General features: G+C 36.3%; 1 protein-coding gene across 3 annotated transcripts; it reads left to right on the forward strand.

Annotated features, from left to right (window-relative positions):
• The first annotated feature begins 2,827 nt into the window (after positions 1–2,827).
• On the forward strand, positions 2,828–20,247 carry ZRANB2 (zinc finger RANBP2-type containing 2). Of its 3 annotated transcripts, none has more exons than XR_014794081.1 (11): positions 2,828–2,969; positions 7,032–7,084; positions 7,174–7,282; positions 8,231–8,313; positions 11,824–11,900; positions 12,165–12,299; positions 13,928–14,097; positions 15,770–15,856; positions 18,035–18,190; positions 19,278–19,347; positions 20,151–20,247. XR_014794081.1 is itself a non-coding variant. In XM_084873484.1 (11 exons), the coding sequence occupies exons 1-10, from the start codon at positions 2,914–2,916 to the stop codon at positions 19,305–19,307; spliced, it is 960 nt and encodes a 319-aa protein (XP_084729610.1). In that variant the 5' UTR covers positions 2,828–2,913; the 3' UTR covers positions 19,308–19,347; positions 20,151–20,247. The 3 variants fall into 3 exon arrangements, 2 of the variants coding, with proteins under 2 accessions (XP_084729610.1, XP_084729611.1); XM_084873484.1 differs by having other exon boundaries at positions 19,274–19,347; XM_084873485.1 differs by lacking the exon at positions 19,278–19,347.
• Positions 20,248–21,179: the final 932 nt, after the last annotated feature.

Raw genomic sequence — 21,179 nt, forward strand, 5'->3', positions numbered from 1 at the left:
CATATAGATGTTCAATGTGGTTACAATTTGTTTATTCTCATTGTTGTATATAGTATTCCACTGTGTGACTGACTATATAACCATTTATTTACCAGGTTTATTTATTCATAAGCGTTTGGAAACTTCTAATTTGTGGCTATTGTGAATAGTGCAGTGATTAACATTATTACACACATTTTTGTTGAACTTATGTGCATTTCTATTAGGAGTGTATTTAGGAGTGGAATTCCAGGTTTGCATATATTCAAATTTAATAAATTCTGGCAAATATTTTCCAAAACATATGTATCAGTTGACACTTCCACTAGCAGTGTGCTAGAATTTTAGTTTCTCCATACTCTCTCCAATACTTGGTATTGTCTGAATTTTCCATTTAATCATGCCGATGGATATGTATTGGTAAGTAACTCCAGCCAAAATGCAGTAAGACTACTGCAGCCTAGCTTTCCTATTGTTACAACTGAAAGCTCAGGACAAAATACACAAAGGAAATACCTGGGACTTTGAAGAGAATACAAAAAACAGACAGGTTGGGAAGAATCAAAACTTGGGAGAAATGCCCCACTTTTTGTTTGTTTGTTTGTTTGTTTGTTTGTTTTTCTTCCTGTTTTCTCTTACAGCTTTGACCTGAGCCCTGGCACCCACTGAAACTGATGGCAGCACAGGCAGAAAATCTGAGAAACAATAAAAACCCCCAACATATTTCTAGCCAGTTGAATGGTGGAAGGGGGCTTCTGTGAGCCAAAGTTTGTGGGAAATTCCTGGCTTTTTCTCCATCTTTGTCCCCTCTGGGCTTTTATCGAGGAGGTAAGGCCTGGGATAGGACAGTTCCAACACCAAAAGAAACCCTATCTTTCTAGACAAGAGAGGTGGGAAAGTGGGCCCCTGTGAACTGAAGCGTATAGAGGTAATATAATTTCCCCTCCCTTTTCCCACCTCTTTGCCAAGTGTGGACCTTAGTCAGCTTCTGTAGCTATGTAGGCAGCTGAAACTCCAAGAGAAACCTCTAATTTTCCTGGCAAAAGGGCCAGGAAAAGGGGACCCATAATTCTCTGTGTGGAACCACATAAGTTCTGTGTTCACCCTAAACTGAACACCTGCAGGACATAAAGATGCATAGCAAAAGATATGTGAACTAAACTACAATTTCAACTACTGCTTACTTTCCAAAATAATGCCTGAGTGTTGTGCTAGTATGTATAGGACAGACTCAAAACAAAGCAAAGCCTCTGAAAACTGACCTGACACTGAACTGGCACTCACAGAAGGTGAGACTGAATTTCTAATCTGAATCAAATTGGATTGATTGCTTCCTAAAATAAAATAAAATAAAATAAAATAAAATAAAATAAACCAGCATTCCCCAAAGGCTTTTAACAGGACTCAGAGCTGATGCAACCTAACATTCAAGTTGTCCAGGATAAAAACCTCAATTACACAATCTACATGGAACTAAAAAATATGATCGATTCTAAAAGAAAAATAAAATTAAAAGCTGTCAACCGCTAGATGACCAAAATGTTACAATGATCAAAAATAGACTTTAAAGTAGTTATAACTATAAAATAGTTGAAAACATTCTCTTTCAGGCATATGCTATGCTCTAAAAACGTTTTTACATTTATGTGTCCTAAACTATGCATAAGAATGTTTACACCAGCATTATTTGTAATAACAAACCTGGGCAAAGAAGAGCTGAACTATCACACAAAGGAATATTACTAGCATACAGCAAAGAAACAACTGCTACAAGCAAGTATATGCAACAATCTAGGATGAATTTAGGATCATATTGTTGAGAGAGAAAAAAAATTAACATGTGATTACCTTATAAAGCTCAATCGTTCATCAAAGTAAATATACATGTGCATAAACTAAACTTTCAAAAGCAAAAGAATAAAGCCAAAATACAGAAGAGTGTTACCTCTGGAGGAAAAAAAGGGGATGGAAAAGAATAAGCCAATCAGAGAAAGACAAATACCATAAGATCTCAAGCAATCTTTTATCTATCTATCTATCTATCTATCTAATCTATCTACCTACCATCTATCTGTCTATCTATACACACACATAGACACAGACACCAGTGTGATGATAGTCAGGGAAAAGTGGGGGGGTCGGGGTTAGGTGGAGGTGGGCAAAGGGGGGAGAATGAGAGGAAAGAGACTGCCTGGGGCTATGGACGCACAATGCAGTGGGCAGATGGCGTTATTGAGTAGTACATGTGAATCCTGAATAGTTTTGCCAACCAAAACAGTAAAAAAATATATATTTTTTTTTAATTTTGGCAATATGCTTGTTTAAAAATTAATGGTCCATTTCCATGTGTACGCTGCTTATCTGTATTTATGTATCAAAAAACAATAATTTTCTAAACGACATGGTATGTGCATAATAGAATAACATTTTCAACCTTTATTAAAATAAGTGTCCCAAAAACTTGGGCAACACACTGTTCCTGACCCTTTAACAGAAGCCTGAGCAACCAGCTATCCCAAGCCCCAGGCTGAATGCCATCACTCTGCCTCGGCCTACGTGGCTCCGCCCACCTGAGCTACATCCTGTGCTGTTGGGTCCTCCCGCCTATAGGGGGCTCTCCAAGGCTTCCAGGGCCTAGAGGTCTCCCGCCTGGGGTGTCCCTGCGGCGCCTGTTAGTTTAGCTCCAGAGACTACATTTGCGTTATAACTCTTTTGGGCCGGGGGGAAAAAATCGCACAGGCATCATACCCTGGACAATAACATTTATATTCAACCCCGGTAGAGCGCCCATATCATCAAACCCTGCCGCGGCGGCGGCGGGGCGGAGTCAGGCGGCGCGCGGGCAGCCCCGGCGCGGCCAAGGCCCCCGGCGCGTTTTCCTCCCGGTGAAGACGTAGCTGCGGGTGGCTGAGCTGGTGGCTGGCGGCGTCCAAGATGTCGACCAAGAATTTCCGAGTCAGTGACGGCGACTGGATCTGCCCTGACAAAAAGTGAGTCCAGCTAGGGGTTCCCGCGTTGGAGCGCGGCTTATCGGTGACGTCTTCCTCAGACCGGCTCGGCGTTTTCCCCTTTTTTTCCACGGTCCCCGCGTTGCCTTCAGCCGGGATGAGGCGGCGAATCGCGGGCTCCTGGGCGGGAAGGAGGCTCCCCGGCTCCTCACGAGGAGGGGCTTTCGGGACCATCTCTCCAGCCTCTCCTCGCCCCGAGGTCTCCACGTCACCTCCCCCCCTGGTTGGAGGGCGAGGCTGGCCGCCCCGTTACCCCGCACCCCCTCCCCCGTCCCGCCGCGGCCAGGTATCCGCGGTCCGGAAGCCGCCGTAGGCGAGGCCCGCTCGGTGCGGGCTCCCCTCACGTGACTTTCCCCGCAGAACTTTGGGTCTTGGAAAGCCTCTCGCTCTTTGGCTTCTCACAGTTCACCTTTTTGGATAAAAAAAAAAAAAAAAAAAAAATTAAACGTTTTTTCGTAGCGCATGTATAACCTCCCCCCCCCCCCAAAAAAAAAAAATACAATAACAACGCTACCCTTCTGTGGTGTGGGGCATTCTGACTTCTTTTCCTTTTATTTCCCCCACACACAAGAATTAAGCCTTTCGAGCCAAAAGGCCTGAGGCCTATGTTTCTGCCCCGGGGAAGGCCTGCCGCAGGGAAGCACGTGTTGCGATGGCTCTGCCTTTGACGTTGTTGCTGAAGTCATTGTGCCCCGTCAGATAGATAGATAGATGGTGGTTTTCACCACAGGGCCCTGGGATAGGGGTATCTATGTGTGTAGATAGATGGAGGATTACTGTGGAAAGTCGTGGTCCAAAGTATGGAACGCACAGCTCATGTCCGAATACAGACCTTTGATTTCTTGTGCCACAGACAAGAGTTCGTGGTGGGAAAGAGGAAACACTTGGTGGAAGCACACGGACCTGGGTTTAATGTCAGCCCTACCGCTCGTTAACCATGTAACTGACCTCAAGTAGGTTATTTAATTTCAGTTAAAAGTAAAAGCTGGAATGGAACGGCTTCCTGAACAATAAATACTACATGAAATAACATAGTGGGTGTAGTAAATAGCAGTGACGTGTAGCAAATACTGATGGTGACAGCTATGGGTGGTAGTTTTAGAAAATTAAGTCACCTGATGTCACTCAAGGAGATTAAGGCCTTATTTCCTCAGCATTTGTTTTCTCTTCATACTTGAAGCAGTTTTAGTGAAACATTATGGTTTTTACATAATAAGTTGATGGTTCTCAATTGCATAATATTCATAGCTATACTATTGATGGTGGCCACAATCTATAAGTAACCCAAAGGTTAATCTATAATTGAAATAAATATTGGTACATTTATTACAGTGGAATGTTATACTTTGTAAATAGAGGATCTAAATTTACATGAAAAATCATCAGTGAGTCTCCAAGCAAGATGTTGAACAAATAGATTACGATGAAAAAGTATTTTTTTAAAAAAGGGCAATTGCATAAAAATTAAGATAACCTGAAGAATTTCAAGTCTGCTTGACGATCTCGAACAAGAACAGGAGTGATGTGCTATGAATAGCATTGCTCCTACAGATAAGACTATTTGAAAACATTCAAAGGGTAATCAACAATGTCTCTCTTGTGGTGTTGGTCACTACGTAGTAGAATAAAGTGCTTTTGGTAGCCTCATTAATGCCACACACCCAGGTATTTAAGGAGGTCTCTCAGTTACAGACATGTGGCTAGAATATTATTTCAATAATCTATATAAATCCAGGGAACACTTCAGAATGTGTTTGGATCAGAACAGATATTCTTGGGCGTTGGGTGGGGAACGAAAAAGTTATTTGGATGCTTTGGTATAGAGATGATGCCATACTTTACATCTTTATTTTATTCCAGTATAATAGCAAAAAAACAAAAAAAAAAAACGGTTTTTAAAATTATTTAAGTTTTACATGCCAGACATTTAACATTCTGTTACTGATATGCACATGCACTATTCAGGCCATGTTAGTGAATCCAATATATTTTTTGTTTTTATTTAAGTTTATAAACTACTAGAGGCCTGATGCATGAAAATCTGTGCAAGATTAGGCCTTCCCCCCCATCTGCTGGCACTGGGGCTAGGGCTGGCTTCCCTAGGGCCCTGGCTTCCTCAGGAAGGACATCCTGTCTAATTAGCATATTACTCTTTTATTATTATAAATAAGTGTAAAGTGATAGTATTAAATCTATGTGTTGAGCCGAAACCGGTTTGGCGCAGTGGATAGAGCTTCGGTCTGTGGACTGAAAGGTTCTGGGTTCGATTCCAGTCAAGGGCATGTACCTTGGTTTCAGGCACATCCCCAGTAGGGGGTGTGCAAGAGGCAGCTGATCGATGATTCTCATTGATGTTTCTAACTCTCTGTCACTCTCTCTCTCTCTTCCTCTCTGTAAAGAATCAATAAAATATATTTTTTAAAAAAATCTATGCGTTGAGGTTATTGGTTGTGATTATAATTTTTTAAAGTTAGCTTTCAGAGGTTTGGTAATAAAAAAAAACCTCACATTTCCTTATAATTATTGAACCTATGTATAGTTTTTAGTCAGAATCCATCTATCTTCCTTTCCTTACTGTCTTACCCTCTACTTGTAAAAAGAGTGTTTTTATCAAGATCCATGAAACCCTCTATGATTTATTTATTTTCTCTCCATTGGCCTACCCTTAGGATTTTGTGTTTCTTATAATACTTAATACATTTGTGTGTGTATATCTTATTTTCTGTATTGAGAATTACTTTTAAGTTTTTTGGAACTCCCAGGTACCTTGTCAGTAATTGTAAGTGGAGCCATATCTTACCTCAGCTTTTGCAAGGGGATTTTATTAAAATTACAGTTATATTGCCTGGCTCAGTGGGTTGGTGCTTCATCCTGTTCACAATTTGCTTCCAGGTCCAAACTCTGCCATACCTGGGTTTTAGGTCTGATCTCCAGGGTTGGGCATGTAGGGGAGGCATCCGGTAGATATATCTCCCTCAAATCAATACTTTTCCCTCTGCCTCCTCCTCTCTTTCCCCCCTTCCCCTCTCATCCTCCCTCTTTAAAAATCAATTTAAAAAAATCCAGTTATATGCAACTTAACCGCAGGACAGTGTTCAGAGAAATGTCATTAGGCCATTTTGTCATTGTGCAAATACAGAGTTCATGTACACAAACCTAGGTGGTATAGCCTACTTACTACACACCGAGGCTATATGATATATAGCCCATTGCTCTTGGGCTACAAGCCTATATAGCATGTTAGAACACAAAACAACACAAGATTAAATCAACCAGTAACAGTCATTTATTGTCATTATTAAGTATTATGTACTATAAATGACTGTATGTGCTGAACTTTTTTATATATATATATTTTATTGATTTTTTACAGAGAGAAAGGAAGATGAATAGAGAGCTAGAAACATCGATGAGAGAGAAACATCGACCAGCTGCCTCCTGCACACCCCCTACCAAGGATGTGCCCGCAACCAATGTACATGTCCTTGACTGGAATCGAACCTGGGACTTTTCAGTCCGCAGACCGACACTCTATCCACTGAGCCAAACCAGTTTCGGCTGTGCTGAACTTTTATACTACTGGCAGTGTAGTAGTTTTGTTAACTCCAGCATCACTACTTGGGTTGCAGTAAGAAGTCACTAGGCAATAGGAATTTTTCAACTCCATCATAATCTTATGGAACCACTGTTGTATGTGCTGTTCATTGCTGACCAAAATGTTATTTGGTGCAAAATTGTAATGACATGCACTAACAGGACACTGAGTCATAGAGATCCTAAGTGACTTACCAGGATTACATAAGTAGAAAGTGAGATACTGAGTTTCTTATCCTGCACTTGTGACTTTAAATCGTACATTTTCCCACTAAATTGAGACTTAAAAGAAAAAATTAATTACATGGCTTTAGAATGGACTTAGATGGCATTAGAATTTCTGGATCCAGGTATATTGTGAGGGAGGACACGTTTGAAAGTTGTGTATATAGAATTTTTAAAAATTATATTGATTTAAAATTATCTAAATATTTTTCATTTTATTTTCAGATGTGGAAATGTAAACTTTGCCAGAAGAACCATCTGTAATAGATGTGGCCGGGGTAAGCATAGGAAGCTTTTATTAGGACAGTATGTACAGATAATTTCATTATTTCCCCAGATTCATATTGCATAATTTTTCTATTTTCAGAGAAAACAACTGAGGCTAAGATGATGAAAGCAGGGGGCACTGAAATAGGAAAGACACTTGCAGAAAAGAGCCGAGGTCTATTTAGTGCTAATGACTGGCAGTGTAAAACGTATGTGTTTATTATCATCCACTCTTCTTCCATAAAAATATATCTCATTACTTGTTAATGTTACCAACTCTTATTAATCACATTAACAAGCCAAGGTCACCTTTAAATCAAAGGTCTATTATTGTTATTCAGTCTATATCTTATATATTATATAAGTGTAAAGAACTATTAAGTTCTATTTTTTAATGGTGATACTAGTTGTTACAAGGATAGAGTATATATACCAATAAACATACTTTAAGGTGAGCTGACATTCCAAAAAAGTCTACTTATATTACTGAAAAATCTCAAAAATTATTATTAATGTGACGCACCACAAAATTTATTTTACCTGTTTTCAAAGTAATTTTAGAATAGCGTGTGCCATAATAATTATTTCTAATTAGATAGATTTTTTAATATATTTAAGTTCTATATTGATTTTTCCAATTTCCATTTTTTTGTGTTGTGCACATGAATCAAATATATAAAAGGATTTCATCAGAAGGGGGTCTTATATAAATTTCTGATCCTATAGATATTAATTTGTGCTGAAGAATTTTCCAGCAACAGATTAAGACTGGGTTTGGAATTCAGTACTTGAACTGGCTCCTCAAAAAGGAAAAAAATTACCCTTCTTTGAGGTGAATTCAGAGGCAGAAATTAGTAGAATCTTTGACTTAAAATGTTTTCCCCCTAAAGTATCAGAATCTCTAAATATAATGTCATTTCTTTTTCATAAATTGAGAAAGGCACCATATTATATTGCTTTTGCTTCTTTGCTTAAATAATTAGAATCCACATTCTCTCAGAAAAAAAGTTCAATGGTACATTTTCCTTGTTTGCAATATTCTTAGTAAATTATGGTAGTTATTTCATCCTAGTTTTTACTTTAAAATTCTAGAATGTTTAAAAATTTACTATTTCTCTTGTAATTATCTACTAACTTGGTATTTTTAACTTCTAAAGTTGCAGTAATGTGAATTGGGCAAGAAGATCAGAGTGTAACATGTGTAATACTCCAAAGTATGCTAAGTTAGAAGAAAGAACAGGTAAGATAAAAGCACATTCTAACAATGATTTCAAAAGAACTAAAAGTTGAATTGACAAGTTATATATCATCTGAAGAGCACAGTGATTGAAAATTCTTTCTGTTCTACTTTTATGGGATTTTTTCCTTAATTCCCCCCCCCCCCCATTCTCATAAAAATCAGTATTTTAATAGAATAGCGTAATTTTTGAATTTTACAATTTACAAAATACAGCATTAGGAAGCTGTAACCTAACATACAGTAATATTACAATATGTTTAGAAATGCTTATTTTATTTTTTTTTTTTAAATATATTTTATTGATTTTGTACAGAGAGGAAGGGAGAGAGATAGAGAGTTAGAAACATCGATGAGAGAGAGTCATCGATCAGCTGCCTCTTGCACACCCCCTACCAGGGATATGCCCGCAACCAAGGTACATGCCCTTGACCGGAATTGAACCCAGGACCCTTCAGTCCCCAAGCCGACGCTCTATCCATTGAGCCAAACCGGTCTCGGCTAGAAATGCTTTATTTACTCCCTTTCCCCCACTGATCTAAATGTTTATTATCCTATACTAGAGGCCCAGTGCACGAAATTGTGCATGAGTGGGGAGTGTGTCCCTCAGCCCGGTTCCGGCAGTCAGATATTCCCTCTTGCAATCCAAGACCACTGGCTCCTAACCACTCCCCTGCCTGATGCCCCCAGCTGCACTCCCCTGCCAGCCTGATTGCCCCTAACTGCCTCTGCCTTGGCTTCCACCACCATGGCTTTGTCTGGAAGGAAGTCGGACAACCAGAAGATGGCCAGTCGATCAGTCTAATTAGCATATTACCCTTTTATTAGTATCCTATATAATAAAGAGCTAATATGCAGATGGTCATCATGCTCTTGCACTGGGGCCAGGGGACCTGAGGCTATGCTCCCTGCCCCGGTGCTGGGGCTTGGGCCCTGAGGTTGTGCCCCCTGCCCAATTGCTGGGCCAGGGGCCTGAGGCTGCACCTCCCTGCCTTGTGGGGCTTAATGGGGGTGGGGCCGGCCAGGTCTGGGTCTTGCTTGATTTCGAGATGTGTACAAGGACTTGACTCTGGGTCCTGCGGCATGCTCCAGACTCTGACAGGAGGGAGATTTTCATATACATTTTACTGATTTTTTTTTCATCTCTGACACATCTATTCTAGAGAAAGGGCACATAGCAACATTAAAATATTTCCTCTAATTAATTCCCTTTTAATGTGCACGAATTTCATGCACCAGTCTACTAGTAGATAATAAAAGACTAATATGCAAATCAACTGAATGGCAGAATAACTGGTCACTATGACGCACACTGACCACCAGGGGCAGATGCTCAATACAGTAGCTTCCCCCTGGAGTCAAGCTGGGCTCACAGCTGGCGATCAAAGCGGCAGTGGTGGGAACCTCTCCCACCTCTGTGACAGCACTAAGGATGTCAGTGGGATATCTCCCTCTCACACCCACCCTCCGCCCCCCGAATGCACAAATTTCATGCACTGGGCCCCTAGTTAAGAATAACTGCAGTTCAAACAATCTTAATACACTGATCTTCATACTTTTGATTTCATTAAAATAAATTCTCAGAAGTTGGATTAATTAAATTGTTCAAAATATAGAATCACAGAATTTTCAAGTTAGTGAATTAGTTCTTCCTTTGAAGTACATGTTATATTCATCCTCTTTTCTATGTTCATTTCCATTGTCACAGCCCTAATTTAGGCTTGATTTAAACGTGTATTCAATATTGTTCACCTCTTTACATTTTATTATGAGACAAATTTGAAAATACTTTTATATTAACACCTATTAATGTTCTTGGTTGCTTCTGTCACCTAACTATTTTAGCCCTGGCCTATGTGGTTGAGTGGATAAGCATTGGAGTGAGAACCAAAGAGTTGAGGGTTTGATTCCCAGTCATGGGTGCATAGCTGGGGGGCAGGGAGGCCACCAGTCAGTGTGTCTCACATCATCATTTCTCTCTTTTTCTCTCCCTCCCTTCCACTCTAAAAATCAGTGGAAAAAATATCCTTGGGTGAGGATTAACAAAAAAACAAAACTATTTTATTTATTTATTTAATATATTGATTTTTTTTAGAGAAAGGAAGAGAGAGGGATAGAGAGTTAGAAACATCGGTGAGAGAATCATCGATCAGCTGCCTCTTGCACATCCCCTATTGAGGATGTGCCCGCAACCAAGGTACATGCCCTTGACCGGAATCGAACCTGGGACCTTTCAGTCCGCAGGTCGACACTCTATCCACTGAGCCAAACTGGTTTCGGCAAAACAAAACTATTTTAAAGCCTTCTTTAAAAAGCTCCAGTTCTTTAAATGGCACTAGAATTATGTTGTTTTATATTCATTCATTGAATAAAAACTTCATTGGCCATTTGTGCATGATGTTGGGGATACTTGGGTAAGCAAAAAAGACATCTAGAGCCAAAGATTAATGAATTATTTTTAAGAAAGCAGTGTGTTTGATAAAGCATTTTTTAAGCTAAGAAGAAAAAGAATTACCTAAGTAACAAGTTAAAGATCATTGCAAGCAACTGTAAACAGCTTGTGGAAAGGTCCTGAGACTTGAAAGAATGTATCATATTGGATGTACTAGTTAGCTCCAGAAAACACTTTGGAAATAGTCAAAAGCCATTTAAATCATGCTGTGAGGAGTTTATTTTATTCTCAATATAATGGGAAATATATAAAAGATTTTTAACAAGCAACACAATTTTTTTTTTAAATATATTTTATTCATTTTGTACAGAGAGGAAGGGAGAGAGATAGAGAGCTAGAAACATCGATGAGAGAGAGTCATCGATCAGTTGCCTCTTGCACACCCCCTACTGGGGATGTGCCCGCAACCAAGGTACATGCCCTTGACCGGAATCGAACCCGGGTCCCTTCAGTCCCCAAGCCGACGCTCTATCCATTGAGCCAAACTGGTTTCGGCACAATTTTTTTTTTAATATTGCTGGTTTGTAGAAAAACAATTTGAGGGAGGGTAGCAAGAATATAAACAAGAAGACCAATTTTTACAATATTACCTGACAAACTTCAGACCAATTGAATGAAGGAAACAAACATAGACCATGCCAAGTCACCTTTTTTTCAGTGGAAATGATGTGTTCAAGTTTTTTCATGGGTGAGCTGTGTGTCATGTATCCATCCTTTCATAGGGTGGATTTGTTGTATTGGTTCATTCAACATTCTTCTATATAATAAAAGCATAGTATGCAAATTGTCTCCTTGACCAGAAGTTCATCCAGGAGTTTGACCAGGGGTGAGGCTGGCTAAGGGAAGGAATGGAGGCCCCGGCTGGTGGCGACTGGCGGGGAGGAGGGAGTACCCAGCTGGTAGCCGCTAGGGGCTCTACCAGTGCACAAATTTCATGCACTGGGCCTCTAGTACCTTAATAATCTCTTTTTTCTATTGCTTGGAGACAATTTTGAGGAGTTTTTTTATTTTCCTATTTTAATGAATTGTCAGGATAACAATTTATGCACTTCTTATTTTAGGATATGGTGGCGGTTTTAATGAAAGAGAAAATGTTGAATATATAGAAAGAGAAGAATCTGATGGCGAATATGATGAGGTAATAAGCTATGCATTAGTGTGCAGTTTGAATACAAATTAGAAAGTATCTTAAGTGCAAAGGAAAAATATAAATGTATCTTATTTTTGTAAGTACATTTTGAGTCTTACAAAAACTTACATTGTAGGAAATCATAATTGACTTTATATAATTGGCATAATGGACCTAAAATACATATTAATTTAAATACGTACAAATTTCTTTTTTAGAAAAAAGCGTTAATACATTTTTAGCTGACAGAAATATTATGAAATTTTTCTCTAGTTCGGGCGTAAAAAGAAAAAATACAGAGGGAAGGCAGTTGGTCCAGCATCTATTTTAAAGGAAGTTGAAGATAAAGAATCTGAGGGAGAAGAAGAGGATGAGGATGAAGATCTTTCTAAATATAAATTGGATGAGGTAAGTGATATCCTTTTTTCTCCTTTGTTATTTCAGCTATGACATAACATGAATGTTTTTTATTACCTTTGGCCTGTGGCGAAGATATGTTCTGGCTGTATACTCAATTTATTCTCACAAAAGTTTTAAGCTTTCACTCTGCCAAGCACTATTCTGGCTCTGGAAGTACAATAATGACTGAGACAGAAACACCCTTCTTTTAGTGGAACTAAAGTAAATAAAGGTTCCCTGAATAGGAAACAAGACACTAACATTTTTTTTAAAATCAACATAGACTAGTGTGACTAGAGCAAAGGGAAGAATGTGGGATGGCAGCGACCATATCAGGTCTGGCGTTTGTTCTGTGGGCCTGAGTGTAAAGTTTTATGGTTGGATTATAGGTCTAGATAAAGATCATAAGAGGCCCTTGAATACAACTAAACAAATGAAAGTTTTTAAGAAACAAAGTATCTGACCTGTATTTCAGAGTGATGAGTGTCAGTATACACAGACTGTTGAACAACACGGCTTTGAATGTGCACATCTACTTAGACACAGATTTTTTTTCTGTGTTGTTTTATACATGTATTATAATGTATTTCTTTTTCTTGTGATGTTCTTATTTTCTCTAGATTTATTTATTGTAAGAATACAGTATGTAATACATATACCGTATAAAATGTGTTAATTAACTGTTTTCTGCAAGGCTGTTGGTCCATAGGGTGTTACTGCTTAGGTTTTAAGGGAGTCAAATATTATGCACGGGTGTCTCTAACCTCTGCATTGTTCAAGGGTCAACTTGAACATTGAGATAATTGGGGAGGCAGAATAGATTGTCTGAATTAGAGAGATCACATAAAAGGTTACTGTATTATCAGTAGAGAAAGAAGAGTAAGGGATATGGATTCAATGACTTTCATGAGTAAAATTGAAAATTCTTGACATTTTATTTGGTACTACTTTATGACAGAAAAAGAGGAAATAAGTACTATGAGGTTTACTTCTTTGAAATATTTGAGATGCCCTGTTTCCCCGAAAATAAGACAGTGTCTTATATTAATTTTTGCTCCCAAAGATGCACTAGGTCTTATTTTCAGGGGATGTCTTATTTTTCCATGAAGAAGAATACGGCACACATTTATTGTTAAATGAAAATAAAGGAAATTTATTACCTGTATATGGTACGGTAGTACAGTAGTTGTCAACACAAACCAGACAAACTGTGAATCCTACAGTATCAAGAATTTACTCATTTATTCGATGACAATCATGTCATCATCTTCTGGAACATCATCATAACAATGCAATTTCTGAATTTCCTGGTGAATTTCTTATGACTCCATTTCTTTCAGAATCAGTGGACCAAATTTCTCATGTTTAGCCTTGGGGGGGGGGGGGGGCAGCTTATTTTTGGGGGATGCCTTATATTTCACTCAGAAGGAAATCTGTAAGTAGGTCTTATTTTCGGAGGATGTCTTATTTTCGGGGAAACACGGTAGTTAAGTCTGCTTAGTTCAAGAGTGAATTTGCTGAGATATTTGTGATGTATGTCCATATGGTGATGTCCAATACATAGAACTGTTCATCATCCCTATTAGATAGCATTAATATCTAAATGTCAAATATAATTGACTCTGAATTTTTGTTAGGATGAGGATGAAGATGATGCTGATCTTTCAAAATATAATCTTGATGCCAGTGAAGAAGAAGATAGTAATAAAAAGAAATCTAATAGACGAAGTCGCTCAAAGTCTCGATCTTCACATTCACGATCTTCATCACGCTCATCCTCCCCCTCAAGTTCAAGGTCTAGGTCCAGGTAAACGGGTACAGGTCAAGGGTAACATCAGTCAAAATGTCAGTATCTAACTTCTTTATTTATAAATTTTGTTTTTATTGACTGAATAAGTTTTCCTTTTATTGCAGAGATTTCGTTCAAGTCACCTTGTAAAAAATATTTTTTAAGTGCCTTGAAGTTACTGTCCAGTATTTTCAGAAATGCAAATTTTAATATGAAACTTCCTCATTCCATTTATCTCCAGACTTTTTATTAAAATGGACTTTAAAGATCTAATTAAATCATTACATAAAGTGTATTATCTACCTATACAGTTTATATTTAGAAATTTTTAAGTAAAGTGGATATTTGTTTTCACTGATAAAGGCTAAAATAGAAATATTCTAGGCCTTAATTAAGTATTTGCTTATTTTACATAGGGCTTAGATAATTTACTTGTTATAGGTATTCTGAATAAAGGAGAAAATTTCAGTCATTTAAGTTCTATTAATTTTGAGATGTTCAGGAATAAGAAAAGGAGTCAATTGGTGGTGTACTTGAATATTGTTTTATTAGTAATGTAAAATTTTAGTAAATATTTCCTGATTGAGTAGTCGATAATAAAAATAAAATTTTATATGAGAAAAATCAGTGCTTTGTATAAACTGTTCCCTTGAAAAATTCTTATTCATAGTTTAAGTTAATCAACACGCAATGAATGTTTAATGTATTTAGGAAAAATTATTAGCTAATTGAATACTTAACAACTAGTTAAAGCTTAAAATTGATTGATTCTAAATAAATTTTAAGATGAAAATGTTACATTCTTTTGCTGCAGACTATTTTAAGGAACAAATTAAAGGTGTAAGATTAGTACTGAATTTTACTTCTGTTGTGACTTCTGAATTTCAAGTGGACCATATTCCCCTGTGTCATTTTTCAATAATATAATTACCCAAAACAATGACAGGGTTGTTAATATATTTAACTTTAATTATCTAACATTTGAGCAGGAAGAAAAATAGGGTTAAACAAACATACGCATGTCAACATTTAAAGCTTCATACTAAATAGTGAACATGGAAATGGAAGGAATTTTTTAAGAAAAATTAATAGATATTCCAGAGAGTTAGTTAAACATAAATTTTAAATTTGAATTTTTGGGTATGTTAAGTCCTGTTAAGTTACTTTTAAATATTGTAAATGTAAAGTATTCAGTATTAATAAAATGCTTTAATTTGTACAATCTTGAGTAATATTTAGAGCACATGTGTCAAACACAAGGCCCGCGGGCCAAATCCAGCCCGCCAGGCCTTGCAATGTGGCCCGCACCGCGCTGTCATCACTGCACTCCGCTGTCAGTTTATGACATTGTCAGTTTATGACTGTTCAGTAAACCATTCGGCCCGCGATTTAGGCTGGATTTTAGATTTTGGCCCCTTCTCTGATTGAGTTCGACACCCCTAATTTAGAGTAATGTTGTACTTGAAAAGTGATAGTTGATTATTTTCAAAAAATTACCTATATCTTTTAAGTTTTTGCATGAATGTCAAAACAAAAAGTTACTTTAAAATAATTGTGTTATGAAAATATATATCAAATAGTTGTCCTTTTACATGAAAATGAATTCTAATGCATATCTTTCTTCCAGTGTTCATATCACAAAGTTCAATTAAGTGGACCTGGAAAAAAAAATTCTTCCATGTTGTTCCAGGTCCCGTTCAGGAAGTTCTTCCAGTTCGCAGTCAAGATCTCGTTCCAGTTCCAGAGAACATTCGAGATCTCGTGGGTCGAAATCAAGGTGAATGAGGTAGCATCTCTCTGTAAAGCAGAGAGAAAAAAGTATTTAAAGGCCGCAGAAGGTGTTGCTGCTTTTTTTCTCTTATTTTGCTTCTACTTGTCAATTTTATTTTAGCTTTAGAAAGCTAATGCACTTGCCTTGGCTTAATTTTCTCACCATGAGATGTTTCCATTGCCTGCAGTGTGCCAAGACATTCCCATGATTGAATTAAGGTTATTTTGCATTATGCAAGGTTTGTTATCTGGGCTAAAATGTGATGAGTAGGAAGATAGAGCCAAGTCTTACTATCAAATATCTCAAAAGTTATGTTTGCAGTAGTAGTTCAAATAAAATGAGATATATGCAAATAAAAAGGAAATGTTTATTCTTTTTGTTTTTTGTTAATCCTCACTGGAGGATATTTTCACCTTTGATTTTTAGAGATTGGAAGGGAGAGACAAGGGGGAAAGAGACACACACACACACAAACACACACCTACACCCCTACACCTTCCCACATTCACCCTGAATGGGGCAGGAACCTGCAGCCCATGTATGTGCCCTTGACCAGACTCAAACCTGTGACCCTTCCAGTATGCAGGAACACTGGCCAGGGCTTTTTTTTTTTTTTTTTTTTTTTTTTCATTTTTAAAAGGAAGAAAAATAAGTTCGTCCCAAAACATATTTTGTTTTACAAGGCAATTGTTTCAATATTTACTGAAATGATTTTGTTATTTATATCAGATAAAGTTTCTGGGGGGAGAGTCTTATACTTACTTTCATTTCTCTGTAATATTACATAGACTATTACAAGCAAGCAGTATGTGAGAGCAGAGACACGCCTCTTAAATTCCACAAACTAAATCAAGAAGTTGGTTGGTTAGTCTAAGTAGTGTGTGGTCTTAAGTAATATTATTGTTAATTCTAAGTTGCATTTAGTTATACAATTAATAAAAAAGCACATGAGACACTAGTTTTTCTAAACATTGTCAAAATATACTGCATCTCATTTTTAAGTTAATTTATTGACCTAGTAATGGCATCTAACATTAATAAGGAATACAAAAAATTCCACTTGTGTGGAACTTTACACTGAAGTTTAGTGGTAGCTCCTTTGGTAAAATAATGGCATAATAGCTTATTAGAGCCAAGTTTATAGCATTAAAGAGCAACAACAGTTTACAACATTAAGAAGAAAAGAATGATATGCGCATTTGTATTACTCCAATACAAAAAGAGAGCAAATGAGTTTATTGTTACTGTGGTGATGATGTATATTTACCATTGTTTTAGTCTTTTGAGTGCTTCATAGGTGAAGATAAGTCCTACTTCCCTTCGGGAAGCACTGTAATAAGGTTTACAGAACAGCCTTTATATTCTTTCCAAACATTTTTTCATTGCTTATAACTTTCCAAAGAATTCTCCTTTTGGGCTTTCTAAGTTTATTTTAAGCCCAAAGGTGAATTTTTTGGGAAGTTTGAGCTAAATTACTTCAACCAAAATATGTAAACGAAGAAAAAATTGCATTTAAACATTTGCATGTTTACCACTACCTAAAACATGTGAATGTCAACACTTCATATTTCATGAATAGTGGACCTTCATAAAAATAAATATTGCTGATATAAAGTTTTAAAGTAATTCATTTTATTTTTCTTTGAATATTTAGCAGTTTAATAGTTGCTGTTTTTCTCGCTTCTGTCCCCTTTCCCTGCTTTTTCTATAGCAACTTAACTAATAAGTTTTATAATTCCTCAAGGAATTGTTATGTTTACTTTTCTCAGAAGGTTGTGTATATCTGATACATACTTTTCTCCAAATGGAAGGATATATTTTCTAGACAAAGTGTGTAAAGGCAGTTTACCTGTTGGTTTTGCTATTTATGTATACTTTAAAATGAAAGCCTTACATTTTAAAAAAATAATACAAAATTCTACTTTAATATATTGGGCTGGTTGTTAATCATAAGTAATAAACACTTATCTTACAATTTTATAAAGAGATGAGATTAAAGTAAATGTATTTAAATAGAATTATTTTTATGGTTGAACCAGAAGTCTTCTGTTGGTTAAGCAGTAAGTATTTATTCTCATAAAATTTTCAGTTATAAATCCTGTTTGTTTTTGGAGCTTTTAACTAAATCATCTGCCTCATTTCTTCTTTTAATGAAATGTTTGATTTGTTTCTCAATCAATGAAGATCCAGCTCGAGATCCCACAGGGGCTCTTCTTCCCCACGAAAAAGATCTTATTCAAGTTCATCGTCTTCTCCTGAGAGGAACAGAAAAAGAAGTCGTTCTAGATCTTCCTCTGGTGATCGCAAAAAAAGACGAACAAGATCACGGTCACCCGAAAGGTTTGGGTTTCTGTAGAAATAAGAATGGGTGTTCTTACGTGTGTTTAATAGATTAACTTCTAGTCAAGGATTAATTTTTATAATCTCCTTTAGTCCAACTTTAAATTATACTTTTCACTTTTCAACTTAAAACTTCAAAAAACATTAGTTACTTTGTTTACCTTTGTGCTTTCATCGGGTTATTTAGAAAAAGTTGTAGATCAAGCCACTCTTCTGTCAGTTCATTTTATTACTTTAATACTTATTTTCATATATAATTATAGCCAACTCTTGGTTATTTCTGTCTTAAAATTTTAATTTAAAAGCTGTGTGTTGAAGTAATTTAGTTGATTTTACATGTATTTAATTGATATTATAAATTTTACATTAAATATTAGAAATTAGTTTTTAAGGCATCTAGAAAAAATAATTATTCTAGATCATTGGGAATCTGTCCTCATTTAAATATGTGTAAATGCATTTTCACAGCAAATTGTTTCATACTCTTTATAAGGAAATTGTTCTTGTAGTTAATACATTTTTCATTTTGCAGTACAAATCCGCAATTCAAATCCATTTCCCCCCCACCTTTTTTATCTATGTGGACATTTTTTAGTTTGGAGAGCATGTCATCTGTCAGCCTTTCCTACAACAGGCTAATTAATTAACTTTCCTCTTGATTCTCAACATCTAATTATACAGTCAATTTAATGGCTTTCTTTGTATCCTTGGCAAAATTTTTCTTATTCTTCTTGTGAAAGTAATGATTAGGTAAAGTCTGATTGCTGGGTTTAGTGGTAGGATGCCTCATGATTTCTACTTGTACAGAATGATTAGTTTTGCTTCTTCACATTTTGAGGTTTAGATATAAGGTTACACACAGCTAGTCTTCTTTCTCTGCATTTGGTGGTTTGATTTTGTTTTGTTTTGTTTTGTTTTGTTTTGTTTTGGGGGGTGGGGGGTTTGTAAGAAAATAACTCCATACTTGAGTGAAATTCATTCTGTTGATTTCTTGATACTTCTGCAAATTTTTATTTTAGCCACATAAAATCCCCCTAGTTTGTTGTCATCTAAACTTAATGAACATGTTCTCTATTCCATAAGCCAGGTGATTGGTGAAAACACTAAACAACCCTGAGTCCAGGGCCAACCCCTCGGAACACCACTACTTTACCCAGGTTGATATATTGACTTATTCATACTAGCTGCATGAATGTAAACATTTAACTAACTAGTTGTATAATCATCTTGTGAGACCTTAATTTCCAAAATGTGGTTATTTATGAATATATATTCTCATACACAGTCAGAAACCTTGCTGTATCTGATTTACATATAGACTTACCACACTATCTACAGTGTTTTTTGTTGTTGTTGTTTTGTTTTTTTTAATATATTTTATTGATTTTTGTACAGAGAGGAAATGAGAGAGATAGAGAGTTAGAAACATCAATGAGAGAGAGTCATTGATCAGCTGCCTCTTGCACACCCCCTACTGAGGATATGCCCGCAACCAAGGTACATGCCCTTGACTGGAATCGAACCTGGGACCCTTCAGTCCCCAAGCCAACGCTCTATCCATTGAGCCAAACTGGTCCCGGCACTATCTACAATGTTATCAGAGATTATTTTAGTTACTCTCTCATCAGCAAGTTTATATGCCTTTGTTGAATATTATCTGTATTTTTACATGTTTTTGCAAGGCTTTTTTTCCTTATCTTAAACAATTGAGAGGTGGCTATATCTTGAAATGAGAGGTTTTTTTTAATTTTAGAGAATTTTAAATTATACTGTTCCTGGGCTCACATCCAAAGTCTAAACACTATGATTTTATGTGTATAAGTTTATGTCTTAGATTTTAATTAATTTTTTCTAGTATAATTAGGTTTTATTTTTGTATGTTCTCAAAGTCTTATGAATGAATGATGATGTCCAACTCAAGCTTATTAAGACTACCTGCTTTCTCTATTATATTTTACAGGCACCACAGGTCATCTTCTGGAACATCCCATTCTGGTTCCCGTTCAAGTTCAAAAAAGAAATAATGTATTAAAATTTACATCTTAAAAAAAAAAAAATCCAGTACAGTGCATGAAGCATATTTTTTAAGAAGTTGGTGTCTTACTTGGTCAAAAGTGCTAAGTCTTCTAGTAGAGGTGCATGCCTTTCATTGCTTTTCAGAACAATACAGCTGTGTTTATTTGTGAAATTAAAAGTAAATAGTATTTTAAGCCATAATGTCCCAAAATAGTTGCTCTATTTATCATTCTTTATTTACAGCTATTTTCTTTAAACCATCTCATCTATAACAAAGTACTTTGTTACTTTTTGTTTTTACTTTGTTTCCTAATTTGAACTCATGTTTTTTTCATTTCCAAATAGGAATTGTTTACTGACTTAAGGTTACCTTAGGCTTGCTTGAACTTTGGGTATAGAGGCAAGACTGTGGTGAAGTAGTTGGAAAAAGTCTGTTTATGTTAATCTGAGAAAAGGAGTCGGCCTCTTTCTGTAACCTATGTCAAAGTGATTCTTCTCAGAAAAAAATTAAACTAATTGTAAACAGCCAACTAGAAACAATCTTAAGTTCCCTATGCTAAGGGTGCCTTAGAATCATTGTCTGTCCTTTATTCAATTTTGTTTTTTGTACCACATTTAATGCAAAAAAATCTTGTGAATTGTAGAAGGAGAAAGATGTTCCATATTTCTCACTCTCTGACATAATTTTGAGCAAGAATATCTAATACGTAGTTCATTTCTAATCTGATATGGTTGTCTGATGAGAAAAACATCTTATTTCAAAATGTTTATCTTAATACTTTAAGAAGCTTGTGTGATGTCTTTTAAAAATCCATTTATCACACATGATAGGTTAGACAAAGCTAAATTATAGTTAATGAAGAAAGCTTCTGAAATATAGTTCTCTTTGGGTGAAAGACCAACAAAGACATTATTAATTTAAGCAAACCTTTGCTGTGAGGTGTTTAACTTTAAACACTTGATAAAATTTTCT

The sequence above is a fragment of the Pipistrellus hanaki genome (assembly GCF_964339955.1).
Source record: "Pipistrellus hanaki genome assembly, chromosome: 2".
Classification (NCBI taxonomy): domain Eukaryota; kingdom Metazoa; phylum Chordata; class Mammalia; order Chiroptera; family Vespertilionidae; genus Pipistrellus; species Pipistrellus hanaki.

Excerpts from the sequence above, each read along its gene's own strand:
- ZRANB2 (XM_084873485.1), top strand. The coding sequence starts at position 2,914 with ATGTCGACCAAGAATTTCCGAGTCAGTGACGGCGACTGGATCTGCCCT. Across the intron at positions 7,283-8,230 it reads AATGACTGGCAGTGTAAAAC|TTGCAGTAATGTGAATTGGG; the intron begins GTATGTGTTTAT and ends TAACTTCTAAAG. Across the intron at positions 11,901-12,164 it reads CTGATGGCGAATATGATGAG|TTCGGGCGTAAAAAGAAAAA; the intron begins GTAATAAGCTAT and ends ATTTTTCTCTAG.